This window comes from Bubalus bubalis, chromosome 12 (assembly GCF_019923935.1).
Source record: "Bubalus bubalis isolate 160015118507 breed Murrah chromosome 12, NDDB_SH_1, whole genome shotgun sequence".
NCBI lineage: Eukaryota > Metazoa > Chordata > Mammalia > Artiodactyla > Bovidae > Bubalus > Bubalus bubalis.
In genome coordinates this window covers 74,736,933-74,759,230 of record NC_059168.1, presented here as the reverse complement: position 1 = coordinate 74,759,230, position 22,298 = coordinate 74,736,933, and the positions used below count along the sequence as shown (strand labels likewise).

Below are 22,298 nucleotides of genomic sequence, written 5' to 3'. Positions count from 1 at the left end.
TTTCTACTTCTAGACACCAAACTTCCTGAGAACAGAATTCATCTATTTTCCTATACCTACCACTATACCTGGTACCTAGCAATGCTTAATAAGCATGTACTGAATGAGTAAAGCTTGTGGTTTTGTTTCCCAGCCCACATCAAATTGGAAACTGCAAATAAAACAAGGAAAAAAGTCACTAATATGGAAAGAAGTCCCCACCATGACAGTATGGAAATACTGGATTAAAATTTAAGACATCAGATTCTAGCCCAAATTCAGGCATATATTTCTTATAAACTTTGGATAGTCCATTCAGTTTGTCACTATGAATTGTAGAAATTCTTAAAAATTATTTTAACCTATCTTTGTAACAAGGAGGTACATGGAAGTCCCTCATTTTACAGATGAAAAAACTTAGGCTTGGAAAGGTTTATGTGACTGGCCTGAGGTCATAAAATGAATAAATAGAGAAGACTAGATTATATAAGCTGTAAAGGCCATTTTTAACTCTAAAATTCTAAGACAGAGAAGAGACAATTAATGAAAAAGAGCCATCAAAATTCAGCATTTGGATGGGAAATTACCTCAACTCAAAGCCAAATCCTTCAAGAGTTAATATAAAATTTCACCTTGTGCCCATCCAACATTTTCTTTGAAGACAACCTTCATGTAAAAATCCTTTAAACCCTTCAATCTATACTATGCAAGGCTTTTCTTGAAAGTTCTGGCAAACAAATTTACTAGTGAACATCCATTATGTGCCAAATATCATGCCCGACATTGTAGTTATAAACCTGAAGAAAAGAGGCTTACTTCCTGCTGTCAAGTCTCAAGTCTCACAAGAAAGTACTATGATACCATGCCAGAAGTGTTATAACAGAGCTAGTGAAACAGAGGAGACCCTACAAGGGGCAAAGATGAAGATATAGCAAATATACAGAGAAGACATGGCAGAAAATGCTAACATTAACTGGTTCTTTAAAAATAAACAGAACTCAATACCCTGGAAGTAACAAGATTTTGTTCAAGTGTTTTGTTTAAAGCAAAACATTTAATTTCAATTTTAAATATTCTTCCTTCTGATCATTTTTCAACATTGTGTTGAACTTCATGAATATAAAAGCAAACCAAAAGCAAGTCTACAATAATCCCCCTGATTTGCCTGTCTGATTACTATCAACAGCCTTTTTTTTCTTTAAATTCACTCCTATCTTCTGATGTTCCCAGACTCAAACTTCATGCTGCAACAAGACGAAACTCATATTAATTCCCTGAACGAATCATGTTCTTTCACACTGGTTCACAATGGTTTTTATATATGCTAATCACTCTTTCATAAACTTTTTTTTTAACTCTCCACTCAAGCCAATATTTTTTGGGTGAAGCTTTCTCTGACTTTTCCAGATAAACTTAGACATACCTCCTACTTTCTCTCTGAAACTTTAAGTTCCATAATTGTTAGTAAATTAATTCAGCTGTGCAACCATCACAAGTCAGTTTTACTAAAAAAATATTTCCATTACCTCCAAAAAGTTCCCCTGTGCCCATCTGAAGTCTATTTACACTTCACACCCAGCTGACAACCACTGGTTTGGTTTCTACATCTAGAGATTTCATTTCTTCTGGAAATCACATATCATAGAACTGGTAGCCTTCTGTGCCTAGCTTCTCTCACTTTTAGAATAATATATTGAGGTTCACTCACACTGGACAGTGTTATCAGCAGTTCACTCCACTTACTGCTGAATAATATTTCACTCTGTATATATGACATTTTGCTTCACTAATCACCAATTAATGAATGGGTTATTTCCACTATGAAGAATAATTCTAGCAGCAACACTGGTGTACAAGTCTCTGGGTGAATGTATGTTTATACTTCTCTGGAGTAGTTACCTAGGAGTGAAAATGCTGTGTCATATCAGAACATTCTAAGAACTGCCAACTTTTCAATGTGGCTACACCATTTTACACCCTCCAGCAATATATAAGAATTCAAGTTTCAACTTCTATCTGCTTCCTTGTTTAAAAATCTCTTTTCTTTTCTTTGTTCAACCTTGGACTCTTTTTTCCTAATTCTCCTAAATAGAAATAACTTGTAATTCTCATATATCTCAACTAAAATTCTCCAACTGTTCTCAGAAAAAATCTTCAGGGTCCACAGAAGTATATTACTTACACTAGAATTTTGCAAAAAAAAGAAGAAAAAAAAAAAGGGAATGAGGTTAGGCAGGACTTATGTAAAGCCTTTGTGGTAATTCAATGGTCAATTTCTTTTTCCATGTAACAAACATTTACTAAGTAATTCCAGTGTATCAGGAAGTGAAGGGCTATAAGACAATCCCCTCCTCTCAAAGAGCTTGTGGTAGTGGTTAGAGACTCAAATGTTTTGGTCTCCACACTTCATTAAACTCTTAAAAATTACTCAAGAACCTAAAAGAGCTTTTGTTTATCTGGGTTATATTGGCCAATATCTATGTACTAAAAATTAAAACTAAAAACCTTCCAAATAATGTATTCATTTAAAACCTATTATATGTCAACACTAAAATATATTCTTCTGATGAAATTATTTATGAAAAACAGAATCACAGACCTAGAGAACAGATTTGTGGTTGCCAAGGGGGAGGGTTATATTGGGAATTTGGGATTAGCAGATACAAACTATTACATACAAAATGAATAATAGAAGAGAATGTGAATGTATGTATAACTGAATCACTTTGCTGCACAGTAGAAATTAACACAATGCTGTAAATCAATGATACTCCAATAAGATAAATTTAAAAACGCATATTCTGTTGAATATCATTATTGACTCAATGGACATGAACTTCAGCAAACTCAAGGATATAGTAGAGGACAAGGAAGCCCGGTGTGCTGTGGTCCATAGGGTCACAAGAGTCGGACATGATTTAGCGACTGAACAACAAAACACTCTTTTGAAAGACATATTTTTTCAAAATATAAAATATTATATATGTAAAATAAAATTCAGTGAGAAAAGTGGCACTATTTTACATTTCTTCAAATCTCTTTAATGTCTGGCTTAATGAAAGACAACTGGATTCTCATTTTCTGCTTCTGCATTCAATCTGCTACAATAATGTTGTGATTGGTATACATTAAGAAAACCCATATTCAAGAAGATACAGGGCTTCCCAGGTAGCTCAGTCATAGAGAATCTGCCTACCAATTCAGGAGACATGTGTTCAACCCCTGGTCTGGGAAGATCCCACATGATGCAAAGCAACTAAGCCCGTGCACCATAACCACTGAGACTGTGCTCTAGAGCCCAGGAACCACAATTACTGACCCCCTGTGCCACAGCTACTGAACTCCATTGTGCCCTAAAGCCCATACTTCACATCAAGAGAAGCCACAGCAATGAGAAGCCAACACACTGCAACTAGAAAGTACCCTCACTCCCTGCAACTAGAAAAAAGCCAGCATAGCAACAAAGACTCAGCACAGCCAAAATAAACAAAAGAAGATACACAGCTTAAACAAGAAAAAAGAGGAATGTGACAAATCTCTGAATGTCTTGTGGGGCCCACAGGGGTCCATGGATCACAATTTGGTAACAATCAGTCTAGAATGATGATTTCCAATTTTTTTTTTTTTTTGGATGAAATGCCTCATCAGTTAAAAAAAAAAATTTGAAAATATTCCCTCCAGTATATGCATATTTACTTAAACATATTATTCTACTAATACTACCATTTCTACTATGAAACATACTCACTATAATATTTAAGATAATATGAAAAATAAAGTCCGTCTAGTCAAGGCTACGGAGAAGGCAATGGCAACCCACTCCAGTACTCTTGCCTGGAAAATCCCATGGACGGAGGAGCCTGGTAGGCTGCAGTCTATGGGGTCGCTAAGAGTCAGATACAACTGACCGACTTCACTTTCACTTTTCACTTTCATGCATTGGAGAAGGAAATGCAACCCACTCCAGTGTTCTTCCCTTGAGAATCCCAGGGACACGGGAGCCTGGTGGCCTGCTGTCACACAGGGTGGGACACAACTGAAGCAACTTAGCAGCAGCAGTCAAGGCTATGGTTTTTCCAGTAGTCATGTATGGATGTGAGAGTTGGACTATAAAGAAAGCTGAGCACAGAAGAATTGATGCTTTTGAACTGTGGTGTTAGAGAAGACTCTTGAGAGTCCCTTGGACTGAAGATACAACCAGTCCATCCTAAAGGAGATCAGTCCTGGGTGTTCACTGGGAGGACTGATGTTGAAGCTGAAACTCCAATACTTTGACCACCTGATGCTAAGAGCTGATTTATTTGAAAAGACCCTGATGCTGGGAAAGTTTGAGGGCAGGAGGAGAAGGGGACGACAGAGGATGAGATGGTTGGATGGCATCACCGATTCAATGGACATGAGTTTGGGTAAACTCAGGGAGTTGGTGATGGACAGGATGGCCAGGCATGCTGTGGTTCATGAGGTCTCAAAGAGTCGGACACAACTGAGCGACTGAACCTAACTGAACTCTGGACTTAAAAAAGAGGGAAAGATACAAAGACACATTTATAAGAGAATTTTAAAAGGGCTCTAAAGGATGAAATCGTCACTTTGTCCCACAGAAAGAAAACATTTTTGTATCCCTATTAGTCCCATGATGACTAATTCTTTTTTGTTTTGCTTTGCTTTTAAAAATTTAGTAGAGAACCTTTTCTTTTCATCTCTGAATGAGTTTATTTCCTGATGAGAACAGTAAGTAGCATTTATTACAGAAGATTTAGAAAACAGATAACAAAAATAACTAAAATCTTAAGTAAGACCCAGTGATAATTACTATTATTAATAGTTACATATAGTTTTATTTATATATATGACTATATAATACATAATTATTTCTATATAAACCCAGATAAAGCCATACATGGAGAAGGCAATGGCAACCCACTCCAGTACTCTTGCCTGGAAAATCCCATGGACGGAGGAGCCTGGTAGGCTGCAGTCCATGGGGTCACGAAGAGTCGGGCACAACTGAGCGACTTCACTTTCACTTTTCACTTTCAGGCATTGGAGAAGGCAATGGCAACCCACTCCAGTGTTCTTGCCTGGAGAATCCCAGGGACAGAGGAGCCTAGTGGGTTGCCGTCTATGGGGTCGCACACAGTCGGACACGACTGAAGTGACTTAGCAGCAAAGTCATACATACTAATATAATGCCTATAATTTTTGGCAATATATTCAAGCATCTTTCTATGACATTGTTTTCTACATAAATATTTTTAATGGTCTCACTGTATTTCATGGAAGGAATCTACTATGACCTAACCACTCCCCTGCTACAGGATATTTAGTTTCCAATCTATGAAGAAAAGCTATGATAAATACTCTTGTATTTTTTATGTTGCCTGTGCCATATCTTTGTGTTTGTTCCTAAAAAACTCTGTCCATGAAGAAAGGCTATGGTAACTTTTTGTGCTGTTTGTGTTCTATCTTTTTTGTTTATCTATGAAAAACTACTTATCTATAAATGGCATTGCTGAACTTAAATGAATGTTTTTTATTTAGATCTATTACTATGAACCATCCTGAAGAGAGTTTATGAAACTTTACTTTTTTAATCTGTATCTTATTGTTATTTTAATTTACCACTGAATTTTCTTAAATACACTACAGTAACTGGCCATTTCTTTCTTTTAGAATCATTTAGTTTTTTGCTACCCACTGTGTACTTCAATTTTTCTTCCATCAATCTGGCACCTTGCTAACCTAGTTACTCAGTTGGCAACTCTCTATGCTTTTTAATTATTAACCAAATATTTATCAATACACACTAAGTATTATTCACTACTATATTTGTCTGTGACCAAAACAGAGCAATATACTAATGGCAAAGCTGAAATTAAAATGAAAGGCTTGGGTTAGAGGAGGCTTTTCTAAGGGCAATGAATATAAATTAATATAAAACATATAATGTAACCAGTAGTCTAACAAAATCTCCATAATCTTCACCCCACAAATAAGTGTGTCACTTTGTCCCACAGTGACTATTCTTGATATCTTTAGTAACTATTTGATATAATAAGGGTGAAGAATACAGAAGATGGGAGGGTGGGTGCTGAAATTTTAGGATTAGATGCTAGTAAATTTCTAGTATTTTAGCTAACAATTAAGGATACTGGAATTCACAAAAAAAGTATAACAATATAGCAACACTGAAAATGTATATGATGCAATGTTAGCTTTTATAAAACTAAACTAACAATAAAATCACATATGCAAATAAACAAGAATATGCAAAATTAAAACTGCTGTATCACGAAGATAGGTTTAGTAATACTTTTATTTACAAATTTTTTAACAATATAGGGACACTTTAGGCAAATATATATTTCTGCCTAGAACCCTTAATTATTCTAATTTTCTTTAATTTTTATAAAACTAGTTGAGAGGATCAAATTTTAAGATGTGGCTCCTAGGTTCAGTTATGTCCAGGTTCAGTCCATTTTCCTAAATCATTTCAAAAGCATTCCTACTTTATAATACTTATATAATACCAAACATTTTGTAACTCTGTGGTTTCCAAAATAAATTCACATATATTATCTCACACCAACAAGTGTATTTTTCTGACTATTACTGCACACATCTTTCCACTAAACTATACCCCTCCCTATGATTAAAGAAAAAAAAAATTCTGATTAATGGTCTCAATAATATCAGACTCTGAATAAAAAAAGAGAAATATTCTACATTTAATATACTTTTCTTACAAGAGCAGTAAGTTGTGCAAATTCACTTTAGCAAGATATATAAAAAGAGCTGAAACAGAACAAAAGAACTTGGTAAAAAAAATCTGAATCATAAAATTCTAGGTAATCAAGATTTAGACTATAAAATTTGAAACATATAAAGCTTTTATAAGAACTGTGTTGCTTGGGCAAAATATTTCTAAGCACTTCTCAAGGAGATTATTTCAAAACCTGGTATGCTTAGAATGTTGAAATAATTTCTTAAAAAGCAATTTCATTCACGACTTGATCTCATTTTTTTCTGAAACAACTGTGATTTTTACCTTATTCTCTACTATTGAGTTGGATTTGAATTCAAATGTTAAATATCAGGTTTTAAAAATATGCACAACATGATGCTACCAATGAAAGAGAGGAAAGGTCAAATCCCACCAAATAATCTAACAGATGGTAAGAAGGAGAAGGATAATTATAATGGTACTGACGACGATACAGCTAAGGTGTTCTTAGTAGTTACTATATACATCATGGTCCAGTCTAAGCATGAATTGTCTCATAATTCACAACAATACTGAGGAATATATCAAAATATATATCAAAAAATAACAAACCGAAACTTAAAAAGTTAATTAACAAGTCACATGGCTAATATTTGGTACAACCAAGGCATGAACCTTGACAAAATATGTCAAATTACAAGGAAAACTATTTTAAAACCATAAGAAAACATAAATATTTAGTCAGTTCTTACCTCTTCAGGCAGTTCACTGTACATGGTTTCAGAGGTAGACAACAGAAATATGGGTGAAAATGACGGTATATCTTGTAGCAGAGTCAGAAAAGTTGCTCTCACAGTTTCACTGACAGCTTCCCACCAATCACCAATGTGAGGCATGTAAACAATACTAGGTACTGTTCTTCGAGCTTCACGAAAAATCTAATTAAGGAAAGAACTGGCATTAAAAATTCAAATAGAAATTATTCTGAAGTCTACACAGTAACTTCCCAATACATTAAATGTGTCAGGCCTGTTACTATAATTACAGTCAGCCTCAATATTTAAGTTGTTCAAGACATAATGCACAAACCATACATACAACTTCTATCTACCCTTATCCCACCTAAGAAAAGGAGAATATTTTGTTATTATTCCTACTCAGTATGTATTAATAGTATAAAGGTATCATATTGCTCCATTTCTCTATCACATAAAGTAAAACACCACTATAATGCTGCAAATAAAAAGATAAGCATGCACCTATATGTCACCTACGTAAGAGTGATTATCAGGAAGCACAAAGAAGAAAAAGAAGACACAGTTTACATGTTCGTGCACACTGCCTAAAATCACTCAACATATGGATTAAATATTTTAACCAAGATATGCCACCCTAAAGCTTAAACTTAATGAACTATTCGGCTGAACCACTTGTTTACCTCCCATTACCTTAACTCAATCTTCTATAAAATAGTCACAAAACACCTTTAATCTCTAAAAAGCAATAAATAAATTAGAAAAAAACCATGAGACACTCCCACTTCAGAAAGTAGAAAATAAAGTTTCCCTAGGTGTTAAAAGAGTCTTAACCATAGCTTCTGTCACAGTCTGCCAACACATGCAAATAAAGACCAGGCTGGCAATTAATAAGTTGCCAGACAGAACTACTGCCCTTTTACATAAAAGTCAACAACAACTCAATAGTCCATCAACAAATTCTTACAAGTTAATATGACATCTTTTCAGTACCTTTAACAAGTGTATGAGTAAGTTAAAAATCTGACTATCAGGGACTTCCCTGGCTGCCCAGTGGTTAAGACTTCATGCTTCAAATGCAGGGCACAGGTTTGATCCCTGGTTGGGGACTAAGATCCACATGCCATGCGGTGCAGCCAGAAAAAAATAAACCTGTCTCTCTCTCTTCAATATAAAAACTCTACTTCTAAAATTCTCTATTTTCTCTTAAACACACTTCAATTAGCCTATGTAATGTTCAAGATACAGAAATGAGAATCAAATAGTTTAAATGATTATCAAAACATTCCTAAGATTCAAAAGGATTATTTTTCTTTAATGAGTAAGCCTACCACTTGCATGAATTTTTCAAATATTATATTTTATATAGTTTTAAATCTCCTGTGTAAAATAAAATATATTGCCAATGTAATAATAAACCAGATGAAAGACGCTAAAATAAAAATTTCCCCCTAATTGGAAATGTAGATGTTATGATCACTCACATCAAAAGTAATATTTGTTCCTTCCCTTCCTTTAACATTTGCATATCCACCAATCCAGAACAGTTGTACAGTACAACTCCTTCAGGACCTTCAAATTTTGACCTTTTCTGCAAATACACACCCTCTTAACCTGGATGTCGAAATCCAAGGATTATTATTTTCCAAAGTTCATGTAGAAGATTCACAAGAGAAAAACAAGCATAAATGTTGGCAAAAGGAAGGAACCACACAGGAGCACAAGGCAAGAGAGGTATTTGATTCCAAAAAAATGTTTTTAATTTTACTACATGCCACCCAAATCAGGCATGGTATGTAGAAGACAGTGACCAATGGCTGTTGCTGATAAAACAAGGCAAAACCAGCAGGAAGAAAAAGGTGATTATATGAAAAAGACTAACAAACTTCACAGCTTACTAAGAAACCTCACAAAACTACCTACCTAATTCAGCCATGCAGGTTACCACATGCCCAGGGAAAGATGAAAAAACATGCCTTTTTTTAAAAATGAAATTTGCCTTGCTAATTCTAGTATTTGTAGGTTAGATTTTCTATTAATATATGGATTGAGAACATCTACCTGCTAGCAAAGATACGAGAGTACAGGCAAAGCAACAGACAGTTTAAGTGATAATAAACAATTTTCCAGAGCCATAAGTTAAACAGTGCAGTAATGTAGGGGTTTCAAACGTATCTGCAAGGTTGAAGTACATATATAAGTATCACCAACTGTAAAAGAGTTGAGGGATATTTCTATTTCTTTCCTTTTCTCATCCAAACCTCTCAAAATTAGCACACTGAATAAGATAATACCTCATTACCCTTTTTATTTCCAAAGACTTTAGGAAAGCATCTTTATTAGAACTTTTTGAAATTATATTTGAAAACCTAGAGGGCAAAAAATGATCAGGAAAAAAGTCTAAGATAAATATAGAAAAATAAAAAGGCTCAGACTTTCTGGTCCATGAATATATAATTACATGAATCAAGAATTAATCTAATTATATGCAATATCAATAATCAGGGAATAGTTTTCTCTGAAACTTTTAAAGGAAAAACATCCTTAATTTCCAGAAAAATTTTAAAACACTACTAAAACAAATTTCCTTTTTAATTCCTTATTCCATTTTGTCTCTGAATGTTAAAATAAACTTTTATATTTTCCTTAAATAGTCAACCTATCCTAATTTTCCCATTTTTGAAATGAAATTCCAAAAAGAATAGACTCTGAGGATAGTATTTAAAAACTGATTAAAAAGTTTAATCATATTGTGTGTGTGTATTTTTTTTTAATGTCAAGTCAGCTCTTCAGCAGTTTCCAGGTAATTTTAAAAGTTGTAGAATAAGATAGTTGTGGTGGTTTAGTCACTAAGCCATGTCTGACTCTTTCGTGAGCCCATGGACTAAAGCCACCCAGGCTCCTTTGTCCATGGGATTTCCCAGGCAACAATACTGGAGTAGGTTGCCATTTCCTTCTCCAGGGGATCTTCCCGACCCAGGGATCAAACCCGGGTCTCCTGCATTGGCAGGTGGATTCTTTACCACTGAGTCACAACGGAAGCCCCATGGAATAAGATACACTCTGTGAAATCAGTTAATTAAATATTTCATAGGAGAAAAATAAAGGCTAGTTTTAGTGAAGCGGCAACTGTCTTGGAAACAAGTGATGCCATTTGATAACTAGAAAAATACTCACCTATAGGGTGTCTTGGATTGGTGGATGTGCAAGGTGTAGTAGAAAACAGAAAAACTGTTATAGAGAAAAAAAGACAGTAGGCCAAATTACTGAACCAACCGTTTCAAAATACCTCTGACATGACCAGCACTCTTGCACAAATAAATGAACGAACACCAGTGTATGTGAATGTTCATTTTGATTCTTTAAACAATATACTTCTGGCCTCTTCCTCTCCCAGACATCAGAGTCCTGTATATAACTTTTTTTTTTTCTTTATTTGAAAAAAAACCACAAACTATTTTCTCCGAGTACTGATGATATAAAAGGCAAAAATTGGGCCTTTCATGCAAGGAAGCACTAACAATATAAACTGCACTTGTATTTATGAGTCCTTAGTTCAAAAACTAAACTTCAAATCAGTACACTAGATACCAAATTAAAACTTTCAGTACATGAAAATTTACTGTATCTTTAAAAAATTAAGAATATACAGCCTATAACAAGCCACTTTAAAAACTGAAAACCAGAGTAATTTTAAATGCAAAGGTGCGTGAAGCAGAAAGCTCCAAGCCAGTACAGTTTTCGCTTTTCTAAAAGGGGCTACATGAGAAAAACAACTTTGTATCATCAATAAATTTTCAGAATTTGCCTTGGTCACTTTACAATATTATGAATATACTAAAATTATAAGACATAAGTAAAATAAAATTCTTGGGGGCTAATTTATTCTCAATTTTTATAAAAATTAAAAAGTACTATTTAAATAAGTTTAATTCCTTAAACCATGATATCAAAAAAAAGTTAAAATAATACTATGTCTCCATTATGGATAACTTTCTTCCATATATGTCATTTATTCCATTTTGAGCATCTCTGTGAAAATAAGGCACTGCCTGAGGTTTGAAGATTCAGGATTCAAGAAATTAAAAGCCCAATTTCTTTACAAGCATATAAAATCAGCCTGTTAAAAAACACAGCTATACTAGAGTTTCTGAACAATGGGTTTAATACAAATCAACATTTCTTGAAAATTAAAACACCCAAGTTCCTTTTCTAGCAATGAAGATATTTTCATCGCTAAAAACTTCAATAATTTCAGTAAATGTGACACAATTTGGGCCAGGATAATTTAATCTGTTTACAACTCCAAGGAAAAAAAAAAATTCTATGGCAAAACACAGATGTGTAGCCATGTACACAAACACAAGAGTATCCCCAGCATACACAGAGTGTTATGGAGAAACCCAGAAATCCTCTTTCACAAACACAACAGCATCCAAAGTATACACATAGGTAAGTATATTAATTCCTTAATGCCACATAACCAAAACAGATTTTCCCTGAGAATTTCCAGATGTAATTTCTTTCTGGGGAAAAATAAATACTAAAATTTTTACCCTCCAAAAAACCTTACTGACCATGTGAAATTACTCATAACAACATACAGGACCCAAACTCCAAAGCTTTATCAATTCAATTATACCTTGATAGTAATGAAAACAATTAAGTAACACATTCATCAATCACTTTTTTCCTAAGTCAGCAATGGAAATGATACAAGAGGGAAAAGAAATACATCTGAAAAAGTCAGTAAAAGGGACTCACAGTTGTTGCTATTTTTAAAACATTTTATTTTTAATTGGGGGATAATTACTTTACTATACTGTGATGGTTCTGCCACACATCAACAACATGAATCAGCCATAGGTACACATATGTTTCCTCCCTCTTAAACCTCCCCCCACCTCCCTCCCCATTCCACCGGCTAGGTTGTCACAGAGCACCAGCTTTGAGTTCCCTGCATCATATGCAAATTCCCACTGGCTATCTATTTTACATATGGTAATCTCTATGTTTCAATGCTTCTCTCTCAAATCATTCCACCTTCTCCCCCAGCTTCTGAAAGTTCTCTATGTCTGTATCTCCACTGCTGCCCTGTAGATAGATTCATCAGTACCATCATTCTAGATTTCATATGTATGCATTAATATACAATATTTGTCTTTCTCTTTCTGATTTACTTCACTCTGTATAATTTGTCTAGATTTGTCCACCTCATTAGAGCTGCTATTTTTATTTTTTAGAGAGTGTTAACACAGTAAATCTTTTACTGTGGATACTGACATCTCCAGCCTCATTGTAGGGGCTCAACAATTACTTGTGAACTGACTGGGACAACCACAAATCTTCCAGGCTACATCAGTTTCCATTCTCCTACCCTCAGAGTCTTTGGAAGACTATGAAATGCTAAGTAAAATACATACAGACATGCTCACACACAGAGCTACTTTATGAACTCTGGGAATTGTTTCAGTTTTAAATGTCAAACTACTGTCCAGTAATCAGCAAAAACAGCAGTCCCCAACTCTTTTTCAAACTTTTTTTGGGCACAATTTTTCCATGGGGGGTAGGGGAGGCGGTGGGCCGTGGATATTGAGATGATTCAAGTGCATTACATTTACTATGCAGTTGCTGATCTGACAAGAGGCTTAGCTGAGGCAGTAATGCCAGCAATGGGGAGCAACTGTAAATACAGATGAAATTTCACTCACCTCCTGCTGTGCAGCCCGGTTCCTAACAGGCCACAGACTGGTACCAGCTGTGGCCCTGGGGTTAGGAACCCCTGAGCTAAAACTATATTTCTAAGTGTTTATTTACTGAAAACTTAAAATAGGAGCAACTGGGATGCACATTAAAAGTGCAGGTTTCTGGGCTCATCTCAAATTTCATGAATCAGAATCTCTGGGTTTGGAGCCAGAGAATCAGAAATTTTAATAAGCACCCCCAGGAGATTCTCATTCTCATTAAACTTTAAAAAACAATGAGAAAACCCTACAGCAGAAACTAACTCCTTTACCACTTCTCATGCAACCGATAAGATTAATCAATAGCCGAGGCATTCAGAAGAAGAAAAAGTTTTGTCATATATCTGCTTGTGTGAGGATGTTTTAAAGAACAAGCATAAAACTAAACATGATCCCCATGGCATAAAGAAATATGAAGTAGGGCTCTTCCGCTCCTTCCATCTTAACACACATAAATACAAACCTCGAAAGGCTGATTCAAGACTTCTTTCCTTTAAAACTACCTGTCACATTCATGTTGCACTATTAAACAACCCAATTTAATCTGCATTACACATCTCAGAGGAAGAGGTAAAGAAAATCACAGAATAACTTGCCACAGATCAAACCCTTATATTCCACATCTATTTAGAGATAATCTTGTTTACAGAAGGACCAGCTACCAAGAGAAGTAAACCAAAAGGGAAGAAAAGAAAGTGAATATAGGCAAGAGAAGGATAGAGAAAAGGGTTTTTTTGTTTCTCTTTCCTCAGCATTTTGGCAGTTAGACACTCTTTCTCCATAAGGCTTTTTTACCTACTTATACCCAGGCTTGCCAATCTCTTAATTTCTCAAATTAAGAAAAAATTCCTCAGTTTCATTATATAATAGTCTATTTTTGAAGAGTTTTCTGGAAAAGACAGTAGTATGTTTTATTATCATAAATAAATTAAAATATGCACTTAAAATTCAAAGTCAGGGATTAACTGGGACAGTTTATGTGGTCTCTGCTCAATATTCAGAGAAAGTCTGAGCTTCAGCTACCAAGACTATAAAATTGAACCAGTGTCTGGGCAGATTAGACATCCATGTGTTGGTCACTCAAGAAGAGGAAGCACTTCCAACCCAAAAGCTCATAGGTGGAAGCAGAGAAGATGAGCTGTCTTGACCCACTAGGTGCAATGGAACTAACCCAAATAATAGGCAGTGGGTTTTGTTGTTTTCCACTACCAAGTGACACTTCTCTCCACCCTCCTCACCAACATGAAAAAAAAAGTATCAAAAGCCAAGATATGTGAAAGAGACCAAAGTACATGTGGTTAGAATTCAAATTTAGCCCGATGATGCCAAGCAGGATTCAGGAAAAAAAAAAACCAAGGATCCCATAAAATCAACATACAGTTTACTACGTATTTCCTAAGATTTCCTTACCTAACATGAAGCCAGTATTATGACTGTGAATATACACATACATTAGCCATAAGGAACAACTAACCAGACAGAGAATACCCTCTTCACTTTGAAAATGTTCTACCTTCAAAGTGATTTTATCTTTCAGTTTGCCTGAAACTTTCAAATACACGAGTAAAAAGAAAAAAAAATTCTAAACTATATAGCAGAATGTAAACCAAAATGACAAAGCTTACTCATTCCCCTAATCCTCCAAATTTCTTCCCCCAAACCAAAACAATTATTTAACAGGTTTTTTTTTGTGGGGGAAGGGTAATTCTTGGATGAAATTTCTACTTATATATAAACATGGACATATATTTTTTGTTTTTGTTTTTAACACAAAGATCATACTTAAATTGACTTACAATATCTAACAATAAGGAGACCACTAATATCTCCTTCATCTTTCCACATCAGCCTATATAAATCTTTTACCTCACTCTTGTTAGACTTCTTAGTATTTGTTACTATACTTTTTAGCCAGTCCACCATAAAAAGGACATTTAGCTTGCTTCTTTTTGTCTTATTATTTGCTAATTCTATACAATACTTTGATGAATACCCCTGTACATTCAAGAGTGAATACTTATAGCTAATATATCTTTAGGAAATGTTTCTTAATGTAAATTTCCTGGGTCAAAAAATAAATTTACATTTCCACTCACCAAGTATGAGTGCTCATATATCCAATATTAGGTTTATCAAGCTTTTCATTTTCACAAGTCGATAGTTGTTTAAAATAGTATCTTTCTGCTTTAACATGCTTTTTTCCCACTTATAGGTAAGGCAAAGAATCTTTTCAAAATTTTATTGGTTGCATTTGCCACTTTTTTCTCCCTATAAATGGCATGCTCCTATTTTCCCAATTCTTATTAGGTTGTTATCCTTTCTTCTTCCTGATTTTAATATATTTTTGTATAGCTAGGAAAATTGTCCTTGACATGTGTTGCAAATACAAATCTTTACCAGGTTATATCTATTAATTTTATTTAAAGAAAAGTTTTTTGTCATGAGTAATTTAAAAATTTTATAAAGTCAATTTTGTTCTTATTTTTCTTGGCTTCTATATATTGCTTTGAAATTACTTTCTCATATCCAAGATAATATACTGACCTTGTGAATTATCCTGACACTTTAATAGTTCCATTAACAATCTAGAATTTACTGGGCCTAAATTTTAGGCAGAAAATTCAGTTTTTCTTTTTCCTTCATAGAGCCAGCCAGTTTTCTAAGACTATTTATTAAATAATCCATCTATTCTAAGATACAGAGCTTCCCTCGTAACTCAGTCGGTAGAGTCTACCTGCAATGCAAGAGACCTGGGTTTGATTCCTGGCTGGAGAAGACACCCTGGAGAAGGAAATGGCAACCCACTCCAGTATTCTTGCCTGGACAATCTCACTGACAGAGGAGTCTGGCAGGCTATAGTCTATTGGGTCGCAAGAGTCAGACATGACTGAGTGACAAAGTACACATATTCTAAGAAATCAAATGTCATCATCATCATACACTTAACATCATCAGACACTAAATTCTCTTTCTACACAGGCCTAAGCATGATTTCTCACTTTTGTTCCATTGTTTGTCAGTGTACTTCTGCACAGGTACAAGTAGTTTATTATTACAGTTCTGCTACATCTATAAACATCTGGTAGGGATATCTCATTACAGTTTCTCCTTTAGAATTGTCCTTGCTATGCTCATATTTATTTTCTAGAGAAAAAAAAGAGCCTTTTTTAATGTCTCCTCTTAAATTTGGGGGCGGGGGATTATTATTGGGATTGTACTTAATTTATACATTAATTTAGAAAAGAACTCATGGCTCTCCAATGTTGAGTCTTACCAGTCACTAGCTGTATGTAGCAGTAGAGATAAACATGATGATAGCTGTCATTGTTGGGTACTGTATGCCAAGACTATTGGATGAGCTTGTTTCAATAATCAAAATAACCTTATGTGGTACCATTATCTTTGTTTCATAGATGAGAAAATTGAGGCTCACAGAGGTTAAGCAACCTATCTAAGGCCACAAAAAATACAAATACGCTGTGATTTTAATCTGTGCAATATGATTCGAGTCTACACTTTGAATCATAGTAAATAAAAACGAGGTATGCCTTTTCACTTATACAGCTGTCCTCAAGTGACTTTTTAGCTTTCTTCTTTTAGGCCATACAAATTAACTATTAATTCCCAGGTAAAATTAGTTGCTATTAATATTTTAAATGGGACCTCTCCTTTTATTATGCAGTTGACCCTTGAACAGGCAGGGGTTAATCTGTGTATAATTTATAGTCAGGCCCTCTGGAGTTGCAGTTTCTCCACATCCACAGATTTAACCAATCACGGACCTTTTCGTTTTGTAGTTACTGCTGAAGAATATCTGTCTATAAGTGGACCCATGCAGTTCAACATTAACTTTGAAATTATCCACCTTACAGAATTCTCTTATTGGCCCTAATAGTTTTTTAGTTAATACTACAATCATATCATTGGCAAAAAAAAAATTTTTTTGTCCACACAGAGCCATGTAGCTCTATCTTTATTTTAATATACTTACTTCCCAGAGGGCTTCCCTTATAGCTCAGTTGGTAAAGAATCCACCTGCAATGCAGGAGACCCTGGTTCGATTCCTGGGTCTGGAAGATCTGCTGGAGAAGGGATAGACTACCCACTCCAGTATTCTTGGGCTTCCCTTGTGGCTCAGCTGGTAAAGAATCTGCCTGCAATGCAGGAGACCTGGGTTGGGAAAATCTCCTGGAGAAGGGAAAGGCTACCCACTCCAGTATTCTGGCCTGGAGAATGCCATGGACTGTATAGTCCATGGGATCACAAAGAGTCGGACACAACTGAGCAACTTTCACTTTCATCTTACTTCCCAGAAGTATTTTGAGAGGAAACTGGTGGTTCATTTAGGTTTTGACATTTTTGGGTTCTGGAGTTTGTTTTTTTTTCACCTTTTGTGTCCATACTCTCTTTTTATTCTTTATCTTTGTTCATAGCACTGTGTAGTTTTATTGGCAAGTATTTTTAACTTCAATATGTTCATTCCAATATTTATATTTCCCCACATCTAACTGAATCAATTTTGCATGCCTTAGTAATAGTACATTACTCTTTCGATGTGCTACTAGATAAATTTGGAATATTTATGACCACTGTCTAAGTGAGATTAGTCTACAATTTTCTTTGTATTTCTTTCAAAGGTTTAACACCATTCTTTTTTATGATTTCACATCTTCTTCTACTATGCTTTGGAACAGTTTAACCAGCATCAAAATAATCTTAACCTTTAAGATTAAAATAATTCACCTATGAAATTGTTTGGACTCAGTGTTTGTTGACACTCAATTTCTTCTTCCACAACTACTGTCTATTTAGATTCTCTCTCCTCTGAAGTCACCTTATTAATTTATATTTTCCTAGTAAATCACTTGGATTTATTTTAAATGGTACTGAGTTATTCCCGTACTTGCATAGAAACTATAATAATTTTGTCTCACTAAAAAAGAAAAACATGAGCAAACATGTAAATCCACCTTACTGGAGAACACTAACAGCCAGGATAAATTAAATGTATAAAACCTGGAGAAAATCACTGGTATAAAGTTTTTTAGTCAGGCCATGGGTTTTGGGGGAAAAAAAAACCTTTAATTAGGACTTTATAAGTAGTGAAGTACTGCTAGGATGTTCATACCCAAAGAACTGTTAAGTAAAAGAGAAATAAATCTGACACTATTGGCCACATGATGCAAAGAGCTGACTCATTTGAAAAGACCCTGATGCTGGGAAAGATTGAAGGCGGGAGGAGAAGGGGACGATAGACGATGAGACGGTTGGATGGCATCACTGACTCAATGGACATGAGTTTGGGTAAACTCCGGGAGTTGGTGATGGACAGGGAGGCCTGGCGTGCTGCAGTCCATGGGGTTGCAAAGAATCGGACACGACTGAGTGAGTGAAATGAACTGACTATGAACTATTTTTAAAAATCCATCTTGCTACAAGGTGCAGAATGGTTGTCAGTTAGATAGTATATGCATTAAATATATATGAACTATAATTGGGGAAAAAAAACAACAACTGTGTGCAATGCTCTTAAGTGTTACTACTCGAGAGTCTAATCTCTAAAAATAGGCTAAATGTCAAAGTAGAAGATGACACTCAAACATTTAATGAGTACTTACTATGAGGTGGGCACTGTGTCAGAGACACAGAAATGGTGAAGACATGGTCCCTTGGTTCAAAAAACTTATTCCCTTAGCCCCTAGTTCCAACATGACACACTTGTAATAAATTCACAGTTATATATTAAAACGTCAAATTGCTTCATAAGCTAGCAAAGATAAAGTATTGGAAAATTGATTATTGATTGAAATTGACACTTGATTAAAACAAATACATATAATTTTTAAATTGCTATCAGTTTTCTAAACTAATTTTAAATCTTGGCTTTCTCAAACTTGATATTATCTCCCTTACTTAAGGCTCTTAAGTACAGACAGAAGCTTAAAGAGTCTCTGTAAAAAGGGTCAAAAAAAGGCAAAAAGAAGTTCCCTTTCTATACTGTTTAATAAAGCTTTAATACAAGAAATAGGATTATTAAAATTTCAGAAAAAAATGAAGTATCATGGGAAAAACTGATCTCATTTTAAAAAACCAAAAAGATCCTTTGCCTTAATATAAGAATGCTAACAACCAACAAAAAGTTAATATTTATATTACTGTTCTTTGAAAAAAATTTATCTATCAAACACTATTGTGATATAAATAATAAGAAAGTTGGGAGTACTCTGATATAGTGCAAACCTACCTGTGCGCACGATTCTTCAGGTGTTTTGGCACTAACTGAATAAAGTGCTGGGAGATCTAGTCTATGCACAGAGAATTTTTCTAAAGTGTGCAAAAGTGCTGGAGCAAGGTGAGAAGTTTGACCTGAGCCTCGTTCTCCAGACAGCAATAACCTTGGCCTGTAAGAGGTTGGCTGATGATATGGTGACCTGCAATACACATAAGATATAATTATTATTTCAAAACCATACACTCTGAAAATCAAGATGAAATATTAGGAAGATATTTACATAAAAGAATATAACACCAAATTAATAGAGCTTTTTCTTCTCTCTCACTTTTTAAGTATAGTGAATCATTTTTTCATTAATTACAGTTTTAAAATATTGATCTCTCTGACCATATTAACAACAAAGACATGAAAGTATAAAAATCCATTCTGAAAGAAAGTCAGAATACCTGGGCATTCGTCTTCTCATACCACATATATTAACTTGGAAAATACTTCAGATACTAAGTATGATCTAGTTTATTAATTATCCAAGGTCAAATGTTAAGAATTCCACTTCTCCAACAAAGATATACATCTAAAGATTATTCCAAATGTAGGGCTTTCTTTATTAATGGTTTCTTTCTTTATCAATGGTAGACTTCATACGTATTTTGCAATTTTTAAAATAGAAAAAAAAAAAAAGTAGGACTTCTTTAGTGGCAGCAATTTTGTTTCTAGGCCAATAAAAACTAACTGGTCTTAACTTAGTAGATAACATCTATAGCCCTACACCAGAAAAGGCCAACTGAGGATAACATATTAAACCAAAATCAACTTGTATTTTCAAGATTCTACAGCACCACTAAAAAGATAAATGAAGCAAGTTTATCTAATATCACTGTACATAATGCAGGAAATTCTAAGCAATGCAATAATAATAAAGCAAATTTTAATATGGAACTAATGGAAAGAAATAGGACAAACACTGTTATTTGTAAAGAACATGATTATACACTAGAAAATCCAAGAGGATCAACTAATCACTGCCATAGCCTACCACCAACAAAATGACTGAAGATGGAAATAGAAAAACTGAAAGATTTTCCTAAACACCATCAATAACCAATATAAAGAAGGAAAGAAGATTCTATTCACAACTGTAAAAATACAAATGATAAACAATACTAAATATACAAATCATAAACAATAATAAAAAATCTAAACAAGAGAGATGCAGAACTACTTGGAATACATCATGGACCTGAATACAGACGTCAAATCTTTCTATGCATTTACACCTAGCTATTGTTAACTATAAGGCAAAGGCTACCCACTCCAGTATTCTGGCCTGGAGAATTCCATGGACTGTATAGAATACAGTAGATTGTACAGAATACTCTACAGTGACTGTATAGTCCATGGGGTCACAAAGAGTCGGACACGACTGAGCAACTTTCACTTTCACTATTGTTAACTATGGTTAGTTTATGGTATTTTATTTTACAGATTTTTATAAATGCAAATCAAAAATCCCAAAATAAAATTTGATGCAGGAGGGAGATTTAAAACTTCCTTGCAACATTATTAAATACATAATCATTATTAAATAAATAATCAAGTAAAAATATCAAGTGGAAAAGTGTGCAAGCTTCAATTTCAGCACATTTAAGCCTATTTTAGTAACTAGAACTTCATACAGATTTCTTGTTTAATTTTCATAACAATTCTATGAAATACATAAGTCTCCTCTTACTAAATAGTAACGAACCCAAGGCTCAGAGAAGTTTGCTATACGATTACACAACTCAGTGTCCATATAACTGCAAAGCCCAGGTTCTAAAACAGTACGTTAAGATATGCCTTACTTTATACTGACACATATTACAGAACAGAATAACAGAATGTATAATACACCAGAGAAAAGAAACCCTGATCAGTGGAACTTAATAGCAGCCCAGAAAACAAATCACAGTAATTGAAAAAATTTTATATAAGATAATAAGCATAAAGATAAATGGAACAAAGATGAACCATAACACAAATATTGTTTTAAAATAGGAAGGATACAGATCCTCATTTCACAGAACAAAATGAATTCTAACATAGAAGCAAAAAAAACAAAAGATTCATGTATTTTTAATTCATAAAAATATAAAAACATTTGTTATTCAAAAATTACATCTGAACTACAATCAGACATCACCTCACACTGGTCAGAATGGCCATTATCAAAAAGTCTACAAACAATAAATGCTGGGGAGGGTGTGGAGAAAAGGAAAGGCTCTTGCACTGTTGGTGGGAATGTAAACTGATACAGCCACTATGGAAGATGGTATGGAGATTCCTTTAAAAACTAGGACTAAAACCTCTATATGACCCAGCAATCCCACTCCTATGCATATACCTTGAGGAAACCAAAACTGAAAAAGACACATGTATCCCATTGTTCATTGCAGCACTATTTACAATAGCTAGAACATAGATGCAACCTAGATGTCCATGGACAGATAAATGGATAAAGAAGTTGTGGTATATACACAATGGAATATTACTCAGTCATAAAAAGGAATGCATTTGAGTCAGTTCTGATGAGGTGGATGAACTTAGAACCTATTATACAGAGTGAAGTGAGTCAGAAAGAGGAAGATAAATATTGTATTCTAATGCATATATATGGAATCTAGAAAAGTGGTACTGAAGAATTTATGTACAGGGCAGCAATGGAGAAACAAGCATAGAGAACAGACTTAGGGACTTCAGGAGAGGGGAGGAGAGGGTGAGATGTATGGAAAGAGAAACATGGAAACTTACATTACCACATGTAAAATGGATAGCCAACAGGAATTTGTTGTATAGCTCAAGAAACTCAAACAGGGGCTCTG

At 34.5% G+C, this 22,298-nt stretch overlaps 1 protein-coding gene across 8 annotated transcripts in view; it reads right to left on the bottom strand.

Annotated features, from left to right (window-relative positions):
- Positions 1-22,298, bottom strand: part of ATAD2B (ATPase family AAA domain containing 2B) — a 139,101-nt gene that overhangs the window by 39,704 nt on the left and 77,099 nt on the right. For all 8 annotated transcript variants that reach the window (XM_044926199.2, XM_044926198.2, XM_006050618.4 and 5 more), the window contains 2 exons: positions 19,447-19,633; positions 7,456-7,641 (listed from right to left, as the gene is read on the bottom strand). In XM_044926199.2, coding sequence (XP_044782134.1) covers positions 7,456-7,641; positions 19,447-19,633 — 373 coding nt within the window. The remainder of the gene's footprint in view (positions 1-7,455; positions 7,642-19,446; positions 19,634-22,298) is intronic.